This window comes from Anthonomus grandis, chromosome 1, assembly GCF_022605725.1.
Source record: "Anthonomus grandis grandis chromosome 1, icAntGran1.3, whole genome shotgun sequence".
Lineage (NCBI taxonomy): Eukaryota > Metazoa > Arthropoda > Insecta > Coleoptera > Curculionidae > Anthonomus > Anthonomus grandis.
In genome coordinates this window covers 1,868,996-1,890,548 of record NC_065546.1, presented here as the reverse complement: position 1 = coordinate 1,890,548, position 21,553 = coordinate 1,868,996, and the positions used below count along the sequence as shown (strand labels likewise).

The following is a 21,553-nucleotide window of genomic DNA, read 5'->3' as shown; positions in this document are numbered from 1 at the left end:
TTAAGTAATTATTTATATTATTTTACAATATTTATTACTTACCATTTCTGATTTATGTGTATAAATGCATGTTGACAATATGTAAATTGAGCGTATATTAAAAATTTCTTCAGAATATAATTGTTGTGTAGGAAATCTTTTTTGTTTTTTGTATATAACTTTTAAAATAAAGTTTTGTACTACATTAAGTTGTTTTAAACAATTAATAACAAGTAATTTTTCATTTAAAATATTTCTCAAAATATGAAATCGATAAATAAGTTTACGGATGTTTTGTGTTAATTTTAGAATGTGTTGGTCCCATTTTAAATGTTTATCCACAATGATACCCAGATATTTAGTAAATGAAACTTCCTTGATATCAATTGATTCAAGTTTGATTTGTTTAAAGCTGGGGCGATTAGCAGCTGTTATAGAAAATGCAATTTAGTTTGTTTTTTGACTATTGAGACTTAATTTAAAAGAATCCAGCCAGTTCTTGACTGTTGCTAGACCAAGTTCTGCAGTTTTTTTTGTGTATCCCCAAGAAATTCCGTGAAACACCGCAACCGTGTCATCTGCATATGATATCAGTGACCCATCATGAATTTTAAGATTGGTAAGAGCATTAATATAAGTTATAAAAAGTATAGGTCCAATAACTGTTCCTTGTGGAATTCCAATTTTTATATAAGATGGTTCACTAATCTCATTATTTATTTTTAAATACTGTTTTCTGTCCCCCAAGTAACTTTCAAAGACCCTTGACACTGGACCTCTAATACCATAAGATCTTAAAGTATCTAGCAAAAGCTCATGCGGTACAGTGTCAAAGGCCCTTGCTAGGTCTTGTAATAGTATCTATCCCAGGCGCGGAATTGTTTTTTAACGAAAAAATATGTTTAATTATTTCATTCCTATTAGTTGGTTTTAGAAACATTGAAGATACACTGTTATACTTAATTTTGAATTGTTTTTTTGGTTTTTTTATTTGGTTTTGCATATTTACTCCTACGTTTATAAAATACTGATTACAAAATTTGCCATGTCTTTGTTATTTGAAAATTCTTTGTTATTATTTTTTATTTTTATTATGTCATTTCCTTTAGTACACTGAGAAAAATGGCCTTACTACAAACTTTAGTTAAAGGTATTCTAGTTGGTATAACCACTTTACACGCAGCCCTAACCAAATTCTCGTGTAACAATAACGAAGCTGGTCTAGTTAAACGTTATTTATTACTGGCTACACGCTACACGGTATGTAAGTTAACCCAACAATTTTATTAGTAAATTTATAAAATTAACTAGGTTCCTAGTAATGGTTACAGTAAAGTCATGTTAAGCAATTCTATATGCAAACTTAGTTATAACGCACAAATTACGTAGTAAAACTTACTAAAATATCTAGTAACAGTAACTAAATCCTAATAGTGAGTCCATGCAATCATGCAAATTTTATATTTCCCGCGCAGTCATTGTTGTCAATTGTCATTTCAGAATTCCGCTTCCACCTGTCCGTCCGCCATGATTGATAGAGGATCAAAACGTGGTCGTGTCGGCGTTTTTGTTCTTTCTTTTCCTTTTATTTCTCTTCTCGAGGAATGCGCTGGTGTCGTTATTGTTGTGCATTGTGAAATGTGATGTTAATTTTATACTTTAATTTGTAATGGATGATAATAAATTTGAAAACCATTTAAAGGCCTGGAGGCTGCAAGATTTTTTCGAAGCTTTTCGAGGTAGGTAACCATTTTTATAGTACCTAGTTATTTATGAAATTATGCTTTCTAATGACCACAACTGAAAGAAATGTGTATGGCTGCCCTAGATAGATAATATATTTAGGTATCTAACTATTTACTAGGAATTCATTAAAGAAAAATGTTATTCCCATAAAATATTACTTTTTCTTCATTTTATAAATTTTAAAGTAAATTTTAAAACAACATCCTAAGTTTTTCAGCTCTAATTACTTACATTAACAGAGATATTCCAGGTGTTGCTAGTTTGTAATTCAATGAAACCTGTAATCTGTGGCAAAGCCCACTCTCTTTATTTTTACTAAACCCATAATATTACAAGGGATTGATTAATTTTTTATGGACACCATAAAAAATAGCTTTATAAAATTACTTTAACATTTTTTCATTCCATTATAACTTTAAGTATGCTAATTATTCTTCATTAATTCTAGATCCAGCACTCCAACAAATCACTTTGTTACCATATCTTTTTCGAACTGTAAATGTGAAAAGTTTGAGAAAAGGTTTGCACTGGAGGTCATCTAGATCAGAACTCTTAGAAATTTTCTTCTTTACCATCATGTAATCCCACATGTTAGTTAAACTTTACCATTACTTACCTCAGTGAAATATTCATGCCATTTGCAAAAATGTTCTAAAATGCAATTACGAAAAAAAAACGATTAAAAAATTTCAATATTTCTTATTTATTTTTGGGTCAAATTAAATGACTTATAAGTTGACTAATGAAATTAGTAGGATTTTAGATTTTACTTTTTTTGGGATGGTTCATATGCACTTCATCCCTAAAAGTGAAATCCCTTGGTCAGGGCTCTCTTTTTTATAATATCAGTGCTTGAGAAAATATTTACAGATAATACTTGATGAATTATTGATTCCTGTAGATATTAAATGTATAACCTTTTATTAAAAACAGTAATAATTTATGTCGAATCATGGATTTATTTCATTAAAGCAGTTTTATTAGTAGTTTTATTATTTCAGAATTTCAATGAATTAGAGCAATGCATCAAACAAAGGCAAGAAAAACTGAAACGCTATGGAACAATATTACAGCCCCTTGCAGTAAATGTATGTGGTGCAGGGAAGGAAGATTTTAACATTGTGGTTTAGGTACAAAGTTGATACAGCTCTAAGGACTGTTGAGTTATTATTTTAGCTTTTTAATTTTATGGATATTGACTATCCTGCGGAAAGTGAACTGGATTTTTATTCATCAGATACTATTCAATTTAAAATCCGAAAGGAAAAACCCATCTAAGGGTGCTATAGGAAACATAAAATATTACTTACAACTATAATGGTTGGTACAAACCAAAAGAAGAATAAACTTTTTGGATTCATTAAGCAAAGGTTTTTTTCTAGACTAATTTAACAAATAATAATGCCAGTTTGCTTCATCTCCAGCTCATCTTTTTCAAAACTTAGTGCCCTTTTTACCTATTTATCTATTGTTTATAATAAACAAAAAAAAATATAGATATTGTAAAGAAAATAGTTGCATTAGACATTTCACAAGCCAAAAAAGTTTTAAGAAACATTTAAAGATTCATGAACCTCAACATTTCAGTTCAAGTGTGGGCAGTTTAAGTAACCAAAAAAAATAGGTTTAAAGATCAGCTAATTGGGAATTATCATAATATTGACATACTGATTTTTTAAAAGAATTTAAATTATCATTAATGAATAATAATGTTTCATTCATAACAAAGTTGTATGCACAAAATTCTTCTTGTCGTAGAGACATTCAAAATGCTGTCGGTTATGTTACAGTATTACTTAATAACCCTATGAACATCTTTAAAAAATTTGTCTTCACAGAACTTTGTGAGAAATATGGCATAAGTGCAAAAATTGTTTAGCAAAGTAATATCAGTTAAACTTGTAACTATTCAAAGTAAGTTATTTCACCAGAATGATATTATTGCAGTTGAGGAATTGAGAGGGATCACATTTAAGAAATTTAATTTATTTTGATTATTGAGCTGGAAGAAATATGTTTTGTTTGTATTAATATAGTTCTTTCAGGATTTCATGAGCATTTGTTTTCTTTTGAAATTAAATTTAGTGAGGAAGAGAGTTGTTGTTTGATCAATTAGCCATTTTTTATGCTTTATGTGCAATTAGCAGGTATAATAAGACTTATTTGACTACTAATCAGCAAAAACAATTTATTCTTCTTTATATTTTGTAATAATTTGCATTTTGTTGTTATATTTGTTTTAAATGGGTTTCTTAAATAATACATGAAATTAAAGAATTCCAACTTAATAAGTATAGTATATATACTAGTATTTTCTTACCATATCAAGTATATGTAAAAGAATATTTGGATTATTATTTATTTCATGTTTTAACAGTGTATACATTAATTAGTAAAAAACAATTAATTAATTTGTTACTGAATAATTAAAAATAAAAAGTTATTATTTTAAATGTGTATTTTAGTACTTTTGTTCCCACTATTGTGCTTTATGAACAAGTCGATATTTAAAATAAATTAAAAGCTTGTATCTCCAAAAAGAAAGTGTACTTAATATAGGTATATGTCATATTTTTTGAATAATGAAACTTTTTTGCATATTTTCTTCACCAGAATTCTTCATCAAATCATTGGCATTGAAAATTGGAAAAGATTTTTAGTTTGTATTGTAATGGCTAAGAGTTACTGTGATTATGAAGCCAATTCAACTAAATACTTTATTAAAATTAATTTGATTACAATGTCAGCATACCTAGAAATCTATTATTACCATTATAATAATTACAGTAACCATTACTATATGGCTAGTTAGTACTACTAAAGATTTGGTAACCAGTCTGGTGGTCTGCAGGAAGTGGTAGTAATGATTATTAGATAGCTTAGTTAGCTCTACTAATAATCAGGTAACCACGACCAGAATCTCAGACAGGATATATGGTGCTTATTAAAGGTTACCAAATATCTTAGTCAGCCTTACTAAATATCAAGTAATCACAACTAGTAGCCATTAAAGTATATACAATATGTGTTAATGATTACAAGGAAACCAGTAAGTATTACTTTTTAAGTTTATTAGTATTTTTATATCATTAACTAGATCATCAAAGTTAACGGAACTAAAGTTTAAGTTAGCGCCTATTTTACTTAAGTTCCTCATTTATAACTTTATACATTTTGCTCATATTATTCTTAGATTCCTCAATTTTTGTTTTGTATGATAATAACTTTAATAATATAAAATTTTAATAATATAATATAAAATAATATAAAACTTTTATATAATAATAACTGAAAACTTTAAGTCTTCATAGCTGCGGCCAGTGGCCAGAAAACGCAGAGTAGCTGTTAAGCGTTCGTGAGGACTAATGCATTGACGTAAATGAGTATTTTGTCTCTCAATTAACGGTGTTACTAGTCTTAACAGTTTTCCATACGTATTCTCGTCCATCCTCAAGTAATTGTGCCAATCACCAGGCTCCAATCTTAGCTCTTCCAATAAATGTGTATGTGATAGCGTACTGCGTTTAAGCAATCAGTCTTTAGCCCATTTTCTTCGAGATTTTCTTTTTTCGCGAGTTTCTTCGACTGCCAAAACTGCGGCCAATGCTAATAGGCATGTACGGTCCATCGTGATAAACTGACGCGAAATGAAACTGAAACTGTTGTGAGTAGACTTATCAGGCATCAGGCAACGTTCCTTCTTTCAACGTTTTTCGCCGTCGGTTTAAAACGACAGAGAAAAACAAGGTGAGTGGGGCCCTTTAGGATAACTTGAACGTTAATTTATCTATCGCATGTTTATCTCGGGCCTTAGGTAGCAGGGATCGCTTTGACGTTTTTAGGTTATTTCCCATCCGTCAACTGTCAATCTTGACTCAATTGTCCTCTTTTTCCCAGTTGAGTTTTGTTGGTTTCTATCAGGTGTTTTTAATTTTACAAACAGTTAAGAGCTTCTTCTAATAGGAGATTGAAGTTTAAGCTGAATAAAACTTGTTTTAATGAATATGGAAAGAGCCTGCGTTATTTGCTCTGTGAATGGTATTTACAAATGCCCCACCTGTTTCATTTATTAGTAAGTACTAAAAGTAGTGAATATTAATGAACCCTCTTGGCCCATTTTATTCTTAATGTTGATCTTATACTTACTTTTAAGTTGTTCCTCTAAATGTTGCAAGAAGCACAGAGAAACTGGTTGTGAAGTTTATCGAGAACAGGTCATAGAACAGCCTCAAAAGTCTAAAGAGTCACAGAAGTTGGCTGAAGAGGTTTCCGCTGAAAGACTGCAATTATTAAGTGAGTAAACCAGTTGGTATGTTAAAGATTAAATTTAGTTTAATATATCTGTACCCCAGAGCCACAGTGTGCCAAGTACAAAAACCTAATTTTGCAGGAGGCGCATTTGAAGTTTTTAAATGATGTATTAACATTATAACTACTTTGTTTATTAGGGAATTTTTATGAATTTGGTGTAATAGTATTCTTTAATAGTGTACTTTATAAGAACCGAAAGCTTTTGAAAATTAGTAGTTAATTTTTCTCAAAAATGGACTTAGCATAATTTTGCATTAAAAAAAAAATGTTTGTTGGACTTAACTTATTCCAAGTCCAATAAATAAATATTATAACTGGACTTGAAATATTTTAAAATATTAATGTTGTTTTATATTTTTAGCTTGATACTAAAAAAATAAGTCACTAGAGTCAAAACATTTTTTTTCCACCTTAAAAATAAAATAAAAAACACACTTAAAACAGTTTTTGGTGAGTATTCGCAATAGCTGAGTATTAACAATAAGAATAGAAAAGTGGTGTGTATTTATGAACATTGGCACTTATTTTAATAGAACAATAGTAGCTTTAAGAGGTACATTGTTTCAAAATTACTTTGGCAACTTTATAGGAACTACATAAAATCAGCATACATACGTACTACAACTGAAACCAAAAATTTAATCTTCTGATTCATTCGAACCATGTTGTAAATTTTTATAAAAATCGTGAAATCTGGTAGGACCCATTGAAGCAGTTTCTGGAGGTGAGTGTATTTTTTGGTCGATATTGGCTTGATCCAGTTCTTATTGCTGAAATACCTCCTGCATCTGCAATGGTATTTAACCGTCTGGTTTTTCTGTTTAAATCAACTTTCAAGAAACTTTCTTCATCAAAATTGGTTTTGTAAAATTGTACACCAGGGCTATCTCTTCGAACCTGTAATTGAACCGAATTTGATATAAGAAAATCCATTCCATTTTCAGATTTTTTGTTTGCAACATAAGGAGCTGCCCTGCCCTCATAAAATTGTTTAAAATGTTTAAAATCAACTAATTCCATGTTAACAACATTTAACTTTTTCTTTAAGCCACACAAGCGAACCATTTGCTGGCAGTCCCAGGGAGTCATTATTTCAAACTGTGGTATTTTTTTTCCTCTCTCTTTCAATCAACGCATGGTCTCCATCTGCTTCAAGATGGGTGTGACCTCTTGCAAGATATTTGTGGTTAATTATTTTAATATTGGGCTTGAGATGTAGTATCCAAAAATAGCTCATAACCATGATTAAGTTACGATTCTGGCTAGGGCAATTATCAGACCATATTGTGACTTCTTGGGTCTGATCAGTTATATTTTCGATAGCCCATTTAGTAAGATAAGAAGCAACCTCATTGCCACCTCTTCCGGATATATTTTCGTCCCACATTAGACAAAATGCATTTTCAGCAGTTGAGTCATGAATTGTTAAAATGTATGTCCATAACTTTAACGAGTAAAAACTTGGGCTGTTATGTAGGTCCGGAGTTGGAAGGCATTTTTAGAGATCGATCATCACAACCTTTTCAGTATTATTTTCCCTAGCTCTTATTTTATCAGTCTTCTTAAGGCTATATCTACTGCCAGAATCTTTTAAATGGTCTTCATAATTGGCTTGAATTATTTGCCTTTGCTCTACACTTGCCTCTTGCAGTTGTAATTTAAATCTGTCGCAAATATCACATGTGTCAGTGTCAGGACTCTTAAAAGCATAATTAAATTCATAGTTAAATATTTCGGCGTAAAGCCATTCTTTTGCTATATTATCTATTTTCAGATTTTTGCAGTATTCTTGGTAAAGAGCATACATTCGTGATATATTTAGGTGATTGCCCAAGTATTTCCGTGTTGTTTTTTCTCGACTATAATGTGACTCATGAACAGGAAATTTCGAGATATGATCTCTTACACTATTTCGCACCCCTTCCGGTATTTTGTTTACGGGGGTGTGCTTACCTCTTATGTCTGGTGTGAGTATTCCGCCTTCTTTTTTTTTTGAAACAGCGGTGTCGACTGACTGATACTTAAAGTATTTAAGAAGTATGTTTTGCAGACAACTACTTTTGAACCATTCACTTCAAAATGATATTTGTTCATGTGCTTTCTTTGACCGCTTCTCTGTCCTGTCCTTTCCTGCACTCTTTGTATTGGTACTTGTTCAACATGCGACGCGATGAACTGTCTTCTGGTTTCAAAATTCCTTTTAGAATTCCAAAACTCGGTATGGATATTCTGTCTTTTTCAGTTCAGAAATTTTTGTCTTGCATTTCAGCTTACAGCTATCACTGCATCAAAGTTTTATTGCCTTCGCCTTAACAAGTCTGTTGCTTTATGTAATATATTCAACTCCAGCATGCTTTGCAGTTTTCTTTGTATTTTTCTTCCATAGCTCGGGGTTACTACGCCTCTTTCTTCCCTTTCGTCGATTGCCCGCTTCCTCCCCACTAGAATCAGATGGACTTTCAGACTCATCATTTTCATTCACTGGCCTCTCGTATATGGGATCAGCTACATCATCATCACTGTCAAAATCCATTAAGGTTTGGTCATTTTGGGAAATGTCGCGTGAAGATCCTTGGAAGAGATGGTCAGCAGTAATATGTGAGTTTTCTCCTAATGTAGACAAAACCTCATTAGGATCATTTTTTGAAGTATGATTATTTATTTCTTTTCATCATTTAAAATTTCCTCGGATATGTCTGGGGATTTACAAAAAATTTGTCGAACAGTTGTCAAATGTTCCTCAGGCATCAATCTTATAGAAGTTTGAACGGGGTTGGAACAAAAATTATTCTCAGGGATGGATTGATTTTCACTTGTTGAATTATTGAATGATTTTAACGTAGTTCCTAGATCTTGGCTATTTTGGTTGTCCAAAGCTAAAACAAAAAGGAATTATTAAAGATATTTTAGAAATGATTTGTCCATTTTGTATAACTAATACCATCGTTTAAAGTTATCTCGGATTCTTCTGAGGATTTAAAAAAAAATTGAATTTTTTTAGAAAGCAACTTTTCAGGTACGCATTGTGGGAAGCTCTTCAGGCGTCAATGTCATAGAAGGTTCAACAGGATTAGAACGAAAATGATCCCCAGAGGTTTTTTGATTTTCACTATTTGATTTAAAAAAATGTAGCTCCTAGTTTATGGCTATTTGGGGGTTCTAATGCTAAAACAAAAAGGAATCATTGTAAATATGTTAAAAATTGTATAATTGTGGAACAATAACTCGTATAAATGACTATCAATACGTCTATTTATAATTTTAATTTGCTAACAATTTTTATTCAAGAAAACAAAATACATAAAATTGCTTAACTTAAAAAATGCCAAGTCCCTTCTTTAGGTAGTATTTAACTATGCTAAGTCCACCCTAACGTATTAAAATGATAAGAATATACCCCTAATAAAGAAAAAACATTAAAAAACTGGAGTTCTAAAATACTACTAAAGGAATATAGTTACTTACTGTTTTCTCTTTCCAGTGATTGGGTATTTTTTGCACTTGTAAATTCACTAAACTTTTCCTTTTTACCATCTAACAGCCCAAAGATTTTTTTTTGTTCTCTCCGACATTTTACAACATTTTCTCAAAACTAAAATTAAACAAAATATACTTAAATTTAATCCATATATAGTAAATCACGATATAACAGATCACTTGCCTATATTAATAAATATTGTTTCAAATAAAAATAAACCAGAAAACTCTAAAATAAATGACATAACAATTAGAAACATAAATTATCAAAAATTAATCGAATTGGCCAAAAACAGAAACTGGAATGAAATATCTACACAAAACGACCCTAACTTAGCCTTGAATCTTTTGGTAAAAAATATATCTGAAATAATAAATCAGTCATACTATGAAAGAGTGTTAAACACAAGAGTTAAAAAAATTAAACCTTGGATATCGCAAGGTATAATTACTTCAATATAAACTAGAGACAAATTAAAACAAAAATTAAGGAAAAATCCTACACCAGAAAAAATCTTTGAATATGAACAGTACAGAAATAAACTGAATAATCTGATCAAAAATACAAAAAATGATTACTACAAAAATAAAATTCAGGAAAATAGTAATAACATAAAAAAAATATACAGTTTTATAAATGAGGCTGTAAATGAAGATGGGAATGGGGGTGAAAGGGAAATAAAAGTGATTAGGTCGCAAAATGGTGATCAAATAATAAATCCTATAGAGATCGCTAATCATTTTAACAAGCATTTCATGAATGTTGGTTTAAACCTATCAAAAAGCATTAATACTCCCCCTCATCCCTTCACAATAAACAGGACATTCCCAAATTCCATGTATTTGAAACCCGTTACTCAGAATGAGATAATTAAATATATAAATTCTTTAAAAAATAATGGCTCACCTGGTAAAGATGGTATTTCTGCAAAAATCTTAAAACTGCTCCATATGCACATTTTACCACCACTTGTACATATTATAAACTTAATTTTTAAAACTGGTGTAGTGCCAAGTCATTTTAAAGTATCTGTGGTGAGTCCAGTTTTTAAGTCCGGAAGTAAGGAATTGATGGATAATTATAGACCAATAAGTGTCATCTCTAACCTGGGAAGTCTTTGAAAAATGCTTTAAGGATAGACTGTTATGTTATTTTGATCAAAATAATGTACTATCAAAAAATCAATTTGGTTTTACTCGAGGAGTCAGTACAATAGATGCTATATATGAGCTTGTTAGTGATATAACTAAAAGTATGGACAAAAATAAAAAGTGCCTTGCGGTGTTTCCCGACCTAACAAAAGCATTCGATACAGTGTCACACCAAATATTATTACAAACATTAGAAAAATATGGTATCAGAGGCAAAATATTACAACTTTTACAGAGTTATCTATCAAACAGAATGCAATACACCAAGATAAAAAATAACCTTAGCGATCCTGATATTATTAAAATTGGAATACCGCAGGGCACTGCACTAGGACCCCTACTTTTCAATGTCTATATAAATGCAGTGAATGATATAAAAACTCCTGGCAAAGTAATATCCTATGCAGATGATACAGGAATTATATTTATTGGAGACACATGGCAAGAGGCAAGTTAAGTTTCAAGAAGGTCTATCATTAATCAAAAAATTTTTCGACACCTTTAAATTGTCACTAAATCCAAAAAAATCTAAATATATAGCATTTTCCATAAACAGTTCAAATAGACCAAACTTTCAAAATATTATTGTAAACAATATTAATGAACCAATGGGCTTGGAAAATTAAAAAAAATATATATATATTTTCCCAAAAATAAATACAACATAAGTTTATAAGAACAATAACGTTTATTTCAAGTTGTTAGGGTAAGTATTTGCAAAGTTATAAGGCTGCTAGTCTGGGGTTTTTTATACCTCCCGAGATTCCGTTCCAATTACGCGCTACGTCATAGACGCCGACGCGACGCGACGGTGTATTATAGAGCGCTCGCTAGCCAGCCAGCCCACGATACACCAAAACACGGTATGTCAGCCGCTCGAGTAAACATTTTTTCGTTCTGCGCATTGCGTCATCTGTGTAACAGATGATGTGAATTTTTAAGCACGTAAACGTAAATACCTAATAGGCGAAAATTTATTATTTGTGTGCCATATATGTGATTAATTTTTATTTAAAAGTTTGTTTGGCAGTTTAAGAAGACTTTTTATTATATAAATCAAGTATCGAGTATTATTATTTAAGAGATTATAGTATATTAATTATACATTGTGTGTGTGGTGTGCCGTTTTCCAATATGGTGAACTGTGCGGTTCTGGGGTGTAAAAATTACACAAAAAAGACAAAAGGAACTGAAATTAAGTATTTTCGATTTCCAAAACAAGAAGACCTCGCTAAACAATGGGTAATTAGGTGTCACCGAGGAGACAAAATTAATCTGAAAATTGGTAGGTGTTCAAAATATGTTATTTTAGGTACCAAGGGGACAGTGTTATTACTAATTAATACTATTTTGGTGTACATACACATTTTCTATAATTTTGATGATTTTTTTAATGACTATGAGTTTTTGCATAGTTTTTACTATTTGGTGTACAAAATTGTTCTAAGTGGTTGCCCCCTCGTATTAATAAGTACCTTCCTTTATTTTTATGAATTTACCTCTCAATAACTTGTACTTCTCGATTTCAGCATGCATTTGTTCAGAACATTTTAAACAGGATTGTTATGAAGTGCCTTTAAAACAGCGGTTACTGAATTATAATCCAAAGAATACTAGGATTTTAAAAGAAGATGCTTTGCCAACTTTAAATTTGCCATTAGCGAAGTCCTCAATGTCATCACAACTAAAAGAAAATCTTAGTCCAGGGCTCAAACCCTCGACGAGCACAAACAGTGTATCTTATGAAGACACTAGCATCAATATGGACATTGATTCTCTGCCTAAAATGTAAGTTTTTTAGTATTAATAATTACATAATTTGAAATATTATTTATGTTTAATTATTTTTAGAAATCCATGTCAAGAACACCTAGACAAAATAGAGAAACTCACAGCAAAAGTTTCAGTGTTAAGGCAAAAAAATAAAATGCTTTTAAAGATACTTCAAAAAAAAGTCAAAGAGGGAAGTGGATGAAAACATCTTTAATGAAAATTTTCTCTCCAGGGCAAATTAAAAAACTGGAACATCCTGAAAAGAAAACTGTTCATTGGAGCCCGGAGGACATTGCATCGGCCATATCTTTACGCAGTGTCAGCCCCAAAGCTTATAGATATTTACGAGCTAATGGCTATCCTCTACCAGGGCTCTCAACTCTTAGAACCTGGGCAGCCACTTTTGATTTAACACCTGGTATATTACATAGTGTTATCAAAATGTTAAAGGGTATAACATTGAATATGAAGCCCATTGATAAACTTTGTATTTTATCCTTTGATGAAGTGTATGTGTCCAACAGAATAGACATCGAAAAAAAATATGAACAAAAAATTGGACCTCATAAGAGTTGCCAAACTGTAATGATACGAGGATTATTAAAAAATTGGAAACAGCCCATTTTTTTTCAATTTGATCAACCAATGACAGCTGACATTATAAAAAGTATAATTATAGAATTGTATAATGTGGGGTTAACTGTGGTGGCAATAGTCAGCGACATGGGTCCTATAAACATGGGTTTATGGTCGCAGCTGAATATTGGACATACGAAAAATTGCCATTTCATTCATCCGTCAGATGAAAGTTTAAAAATTTTTGTGTTTGCAGATGTCCCTCATTTAACTAAGCTGGTTCGTAATCACCTTCTTGACCAAGGATTTACTGTAAACGGGGAAAAAATCGACAAGGTATGTTTCCAAACACTTCTAGATTGTTCAATATCTGAATTAACAATTGCGCACAAGATAACCGAATACCATTTAAATGTTACTGGAGCAGAGCGACAAAAAGTTAGGCCAGCGGTGCAGCTATTCTCAAATTCAAATGCAAAAGCGACCTTATAACGTATCATGGAAAAGTGTAGCAGATATTTGTCAATTATTTAATGATTGGTTCGATTTATTAAATTCAAGAAATAAATTTTCAGGGTGCATGGAAAAAATGCCTTTGGTACAGAACTGAGAGCCCAACAAGACTTACTAAATCAAGTCTCAAGTGTAGTTCTGGGTATGACCATTGGCACCCATAAATATTTGCTTCCTTTTCAGAAAGGTATAATTTTAACCAACAGGTCTATGATAGGTTTATCTGAGTACGTGCAAAAGAGATTTGGTATTGAATACATTTTAACATCAAGGCTGAACCAAGATGTGCTTGAAAATTTTTTTTCATATATTAGAGGATTGGGTGGGTCAAATGATCATCCCAGCCCCCTAGATTTTGTGTATCGCCTGAGATGGTACATACTCGGGAAAAATTCCTCTGCAATTTTCACAGAAAATACTAATACTCAAGAAACTATAGAGCCGTGCTTGCTTAAACTTTACAAGTAACATTAGAACCCCACCCCAAATATGAAGTTTGTTTAACGCAAACAGTTCTTTTTAGCCTGACAAAAAATCCAAATATCGATACCGACAAATCTCTTGTCCCGGAAGAGGTATTGTTAGAAAGTTACGACGTTTCTGAGCCGGCATACACAGAAATACATATTTCTGAGGCAGAAGGTAACGCTGAAAGTAACGAAATTCTGAAAACTTTCGAGTTAAAAGATAGAATTAACGAGGATGCCTTAAAGTACATAGCAGGATATGTGGCCTACAGATTCAAGGATAAATTTAACCTAGGTGATGAAACAAAAAAAATTACAATTGTCACAGAATTGGCTTACAATTATTTCCAGAGGAAACCTTTTATATCCAAATGAGGAGTTATTAAATGCTACTAGGATTTTAGAGGTTGAATTCCAAAACGTGCATGGAGAATCATTGCTGAGCGAAAAATATTTATTTAAAAAGTTGGCAAATCAAACAATGGCCAAACTTACAACTGAAATCCCATATGAAGTTCTTTTGTGTTTATCTAGAACTCGTACATATATCAGATTACGAGATTTGAATCGTAAAATTAGTTTTTTAAACATTAAAAAACGATTAGAACGCAAAATGTCAAAGTTTACTAATGTTAAGAAAAAATAATACTTAATTATGGAAAAAAAATATATAAATTTGTCCTTATATTACTTTTATCATGTTTTCAATAAAAGCAGTTTTTATTTTTAAACAAAATGTACCTACTCAAAATGTATTTATGTTTTATTTGAAAATTATTAGTCATAATAATTAAAGTGTATACATATTAAAATAAAGAAAAAATTAAAAAACATGTATTAACTACTTCAAGTTGTGTTTTATTTATTCTTTAATTTAATTACTCATAGGTTTATTTATTCATACATTTTATTAACAAAAAGTGTTTTTTAATTTGTTCCACTAATAAATCTCGAATAGATTTTTTCGATTCTTTACACTGTCCTACGAATTTCAAGTCAACCCAACTCCATAATCCTCTAAATACGTAATACATTTTATTAATAATTATAACATTTTTGTTGTATTTTACAGTTATTAAACTTTTCCTGTATATTCTATAAAATAAAACAAATAATACTAAATAAAATGTTGTCCCCCTTAAACTATTAATTCAGCAAATGAATAAATTTTATCCGTTTCTATCCCGCGTCTAGTGGTATGGGATGTTACACACGTGACGTCACACCAACCGGGAAATGCGTTATGTGTGCGCGCTGACATACCGTGTTTTGCTGTATCGTGAGCCAGCCACAGCCAGTACCCAGGCGTTATTTTGACAAATAAGCGTGCGCGGTCGACATGCTAGCGTCGGTCGTTGCATCCACTTGGGCGCCTGTGACGTATCATCCCGGCCGCGCTGGTACAAGGAAAAAATTAAACATGGCGTATTTATTCGAACTTTGAAAATTAATTGTGAAGTAACTATAAATGCTAGAGAACTGAAATAAATTGCTAAATTTAAGTTGGAGCCTGCTCTTTTTTGCTAAAAAATAATCGAATTGTCGTTTCCAAGCTCATTGCATAGATAAACTCTATAAAATATTTGGGAGTCCATATAGACAAACATCTAAAGTGGGATATACACATTGATTATTTAACAAAAAAGATAAAGGCACTCTTACATAAATTTTATTTATTAAAAGAAATTTTGTGCAGAAAACTCATTGTGTTGATCTATAAAGCTCTCGTGGAACCCCTATTAAGGTATGGGATATTGATTTGGGGTGGGGCATATGAAAACAGTCTAAAAAATCTTAAAACAATACAAAACTCAATAGTAAAGATAATGTTAAAGAGACCTAGGTTATTTTCAACAAAGCAATTATATAATTCTGAAATACAAAATTTAAAAACTCTTTTTATAACAACCTGTTGCTCTTATGTTCATAAATTCTATGGTAAACAAAGTATAATAAACCATAGACACCAAACCCGAGCTAATAAACACCAGCAAATTGTACTGCCTTATATGATTCGAGATTTTGGTCAACATTCGGCAGTATTTTTAGCTCCAAAATTTTATAACCTCCCAGAAAATGTCAAACAACAGAAATACTTCAAAAAGTTTAATGAGCATGCCCTAAGTTATATATTAGGAAACAAAAGAAAATTTTGTTGATTGAACATATGTGCTTGTATCAATATTCTGCTTTTCACCAAACTTTTTATTTTCTTACTCGATAGCAATCACAACATAAATACATAAGGGAAAAAGAAAAAAATCTCAGTATGGACATTTATTCAATTATTTATTTTGCTTCAAATATTATAGGTTTTGGGTACCAAAGACTAGATAATTCTGTAAAATACTACATAATACCTTTGTAGGTAAAATGTATATGTGTATATAGTATATGAATCTTTTTTTTTTTTTTTTTCTCTTTTCTCATTTTTATTGTCTGGTTTTTGATTTTTGTTATGTAGTTTTGGGTAAACTTATTTAAAATGTCAAATATTGTGAACTAATTTATATAACGGCTAGTCTGCTAAGGGTAACAACATTGATATATTAGAATTTTTAAATTGTTTCTACCATAGCACATACAGATACTCTGGTATCTAGATGCTTTATATTCTTAGAATTGTAATATTTTATATTGAAGTTGAATATTGAATATTGAAAGTTACTTTAATTTCCATAATATCATGCCATTTGATTAAGTCTCCTGTTTCAGAAGTTTTAACAGACAAGATTCTCAATTCTTGAGACAACTTTTTAAAATTTGAAAAGTCATATTGAAGAGGATGCACCATGTAAGGGTGTTTATGGCGTGCTAAATGGATGACGGGATATAATTGTGGCGGGATGAAAAGATCACCTGCGCGCAAGATGGCAGCTGATATTGCGTTATGGGCAGAATCTCCTTCATTCTGCCCATGAAATGATTCAAAGAAACGTAATGAAACTTCTTCTATGTTCGAAAAGTTAGCAACTGCATACAAAAGCATTGCAGCAACAACAGAATTTTTATTTTGCCCGCTGCATCCATCTGAAAACAAGGCTACTGACTTAATAGTTTTTTTAGAGTCGTATTTTTGTAGAGCATTATATACACATGAACTGATTTCCGACGCACCTCTTTGGCTACTTAGCTCACTCCAAATGAAACAATGACATTCCTTTGAAGCGATATCGTAAAAAGTAAAGTTATAGTTTGCTAAACGTCGTTTATAAAATAGAGCATTTTCTTTTAAGTAAATTACCTGCTGAAGATCAAAGCTTGCACATCCAATAGTGCTATCTCCAGCTAAAACCTTCTCTTTAATGATCTTTTTAAGTTCCCTTACTTTAGTCTTTTCTGCAACATGTCTATTGAACTTATCCATTATCTTCTCTTTTAAAGCTGGATCTCCTTTTCTGTAGGATAAACATAACGAGCACTGGTCCTTTTTTGGCCGGTGGAAAGACAAATTTAAAGATCTAAACACTTTACGATACAAATCAATTGAAGGCTTTTCTTTATTTGGACCTAATTCTTCAAGAAGCATATTGTACATCTTTGATACCGTTAATTCGGGGTGGAGATATTCCCTGCTAGAACTAGCACGAACATAGTGAGCTTCTACCTTGAGAAATCTTTGTATGTGATTTAAAATTGTAGTTAGAAGGATATTATCACGTTCAATTACCCCGACTACGTGTCTACCACCTCTTCTTTCCCCTTCTGGTACCCCACCTGAAGTTACCTTTGTCAGCGAAGTTCTCATTGTTTTTTCGGATATCCCCAACGTATGCAAAAAGAATGTTTTACACACCAAGTATTTTTTGTGATTCAATGTCAAAAAATATTTGTGACTTTTTTTGTCTTCGAGACTGCTCTTTCTTGGTAGTTTTGGTAGCCGTTTCCAGAACTTCAATAAATTCACGTTGGGATGCCAAATTCCATTCCAAATTTCGATCACTCCTAGGAAAACAAAACTATACAAGTATTGACAAGAAAATTCTGAGATAAGCCGAATAGTGTAAGTCGACACCGACATTTAATCAATTTCACAAAGTGGCTTAACTGAGATACGCTTTAGAATGACCAGTAACATGGAGAATTCTAAATTTTACAAAGAGGCGTAACTTAAGTTAAGTCTGTTTGTAAAGTTGTACCTTATAATAAATCAAGATACGCCTGTCAGTTAATATGCTGTAAGTCAGAACGTAGAAAGGATCGAGTTACGCCACTTCGTGATATTGTGCGCCATGTAATGTGGTATGTAAAAACGGGCTTAACTCAATTTCGCGTTTTTTCGAGTAACGCCACTTCGTAATATTGACGACGAAATGACTACCCCATGGTGTGATAAGAATAGCCCGGGAGCCAGTGACAGATTTTTGTCAACCATCGCAACCCTAGCCAAACTTTGTGGAGTGTTAGATTTAGTTGTCCTCTAAAGCAAAATGACCGTCAGCTGGTCCACTAGCGGTGGGTGGACCAATGGGAGGGCCGAAAACACGTAAAAAAAATTTCAACTTTCAGTCATTTCAACCCTGCCGAAATTTTTGTAGATGGTAGTTTATATAATTATTTAAATAATAAAATCGTCAGCCGGCTGTATGTTGGTGGAAAGCCCGTCAGCTGACCATGAAAACATGTAAAAAATTTTTTTAATTTCAGTCATTTCAACCCTGCTGAAATTTATAGAGATGATAGTTTATATAATTATTTTTATAAAGTTTTTATAAAGAAGTTTTTATAGTTTAGTTTTTATAAAGAAGTTGATATTGCAAAGGTTCTTGCGTACCCATTAACGCCAGTACCTTTGTCAATGTGCCATCTTGATGGTTCTATTTGCAAGACTGAAAAATCGGCTCTGATGAAATTGTTGGAGAAAGAAGTTCAATCACAAGCACCTACAAACACAGATGTGATTATCTACGATGGATCTTTCATTCTTCACTTGATGAAAGAAGTACCTAATACTTTTGGAAACATTTCTCTACAACTTCTGCAGTGGATTTGTGCAACTCCAGCAAAAGTTATTATAGTCACATTCGACAGATACATTTTCCCGTCCATAAAAGATAAGTAAAATGAGGGGTATGGAAATATCTGATTATCGGATTGATGGTCCCGATCAGTTGCGAACGAAAGATTTGGCTACGGAGTTGAAAAATCCGAATTTCAAAGAAGCAATCGTCAATTTCTTCATTCAACACTGGGCTGAAAATCACATGGCACCTTATATGAATAATAAAGAGATTTATATCAACTGTGAATCATGTTATAAATATTAAGTGAACGATGGAAAAATTGTCAAAACGTTGGAGCCGTCATTGACGTGCCCCGCGCATGAGGAGGCGGACACCAAAATGATTTTTCACGTTTCGCAGTTGAAGTTCGATGCGAATATCACAATTCGTTGCTCTGATACAGATGTGTTAATCATCATGCTCGGTAATATGTCTCAAATACGTTACAACCATCACATTCATATGGAAGTTGGTACCGGCAATCACCATCGCTTTATTGACGTTACGAAATTATTCGACACTCTTGGAAAAGATGTGAGCGAAGCGCTGCCTGCCTTCCATGCTTTCACCGGATGCGACTTCAGTCCATCATTTTTCCGCAAAGGAAAAAAGCGACCGCTGGCAATAATGAGAGAAAGTTCTCGCTTCATTGAAGCATTCACACAAATGTCGATGCCATCGCATGAGAAGAGTGAACCTTTTAAAGTGATTGAAGAGTATATCTGTGCTGTGTACGGATTTAAAAAATTACAAAAAGTTAACCAGGCAAGAGAAGCAACTTTTCAAAAAAATTACAAAATTGGTAGAAATGACGTCTTTGAGTTGCCGAAAACAAATATTGATGGGTCAAGTCTAACGCCGTGCCAAGCTGAATTAGTCAATCAATTTTCAAGAGCATGTTACATATCCGAAACATGGGCACATGCACACCTAAAAGTGCCCAATGGAAATGATCCATCGGAATATGGATGGACACAAGTCAATGATACTTTTAGGTACATCTGGTTTACTGGAAGACAGTTACCAGTTTCTGTCGATGACATCACTATGCAGCCTGAAGAAGGTGAAAATTTTTTAATTTACTCTATACTTTTATTATATTTCGTTTGATACGGTGCGTAAATGCTTACATATTATTTTTTTTTATAGATAACATTAGTGATGATGATGACCTAATATCACAGGCAAGCTCTGATAGTGAGTCTGATAACGATAGTTGTACCAGTCACAGTGAAGATGAAATTGATGATGAACAGTGAATAGCCTTTATTTTGACAAAAACTTGCCTTTTTCACTACAAAATGTATTTTTTAATAATTTTTTTTTTTTAAACTGTAAATTATATATAAATTTCATTAATTTCATAACAAAAATTCAATTAATTAAAATTTATAACAATTTATAATGAGAAATATCTGCTACAATGCATGAAATATATGTATCACTAACAGGTTTGTACGTATCATGTAAAATTCACGTCAAATAATATTATAATAATAATGTAAGTCATTTTAACCCTGCTGAAATTTTTATAGATGGTAGTTTATGTAATTATTTAAATAAAAAAAATCGTCAGCCGGCTGCATGTCGGTGGAAAGCCCGTCAGCTGATACACTTAACAACGCGGGTGGGTGGTATATGTGATTTACGCGCTACACCTTTCACAGCGCTAGCTGACGCCTTTTCCACCGACATACAATCGGCTGACGATTTTTTTTATTTAAATAATTATATAAACTATCATCTCTATAAATTTCAGCAGGGTTGAAATGACTGAAATTAAAAAAAATTTTTACATGTTTTCATGGTCAGCTGACGGGCTTTCCACCAACATACAGCCGGCTGACGATTTTTTTTATTTAAATAATTATATAAACTACCATCTACAAAAATTTCGGCAGGGTTGAAATGACTGAAAGTTGAAATTTTTTTTACGTGTTTTCGGCCCTCCCATTGGCCCACCCACTGCTGGTGCGCTAGCTGATGGTCATTTTGCCTTAAAGCACAACGAAATTTAGTACTGCACAAAGTTTGGTCAGGGTTGAAATTGGTCAAAAAAATCTGTCACTAGCTCCCGGGCTAGAATGCATTTATGAAGTTGTAGTCATCATTATTGACATAATTGTTGACATATATACTTTTTTCAGAAAATAGTGATGAAGTGAAGCAACTACTAACAAATCCCCACCTCAGAGATCTATTGGTCACAATTGATAAAGCGGAAAATGCAGAGCAAATAGTCCAAAAAGCCATGTTGGAGCCAATCTTTGTCGAGTTTGCAGATGCTTGCATTAAAGCGGTCGAACCAGAACAAGACAACACATAAGGGCTAATTAATTTAATTGACTCTTTTTCTACTATAAAATGATTGAACTTCCTAAAACCGTTTTTGTTTCAAATCATTTTTTGACAAATATTTATGCTGCAATATACTGAGCTGGTTGTGCATAACTTGATCATATTAAGCATGTTATAGAAGAGAATTTTTTATTACCACAATATTTTGTATGTATTCTAGGTACATACTTTTTATTAAATAAAAACATTTTACTTATA

The 21,553-nt window shown here is 32.0% G+C and overlaps 1 protein-coding gene across 1 annotated transcript; it reads left to right on the top strand.

Moving 5' to 3' along the window:
• Window positions 1–5,593: 5,593 nt before the first annotated feature.
• LOC126744272 (zinc finger HIT domain-containing protein 3) lies at window positions 5,594–21,551 on the top strand. The gene is made up of 3 exons (XM_050451649.1): window positions 5,594–5,797; window positions 5,879–6,018; window positions 21,145–21,551. Exons 1-3 carry the CDS (start codon window positions 5,724–5,726, stop codon window positions 21,321–21,323), a joined length of 393 nt encoding a protein of 130 aa, XP_050307606.1. The 5' UTR covers window positions 5,594–5,723; the 3' UTR covers window positions 21,324–21,551.
• The last annotated feature ends 2 nt before the right edge of the window (window positions 21,552–21,553 follow it).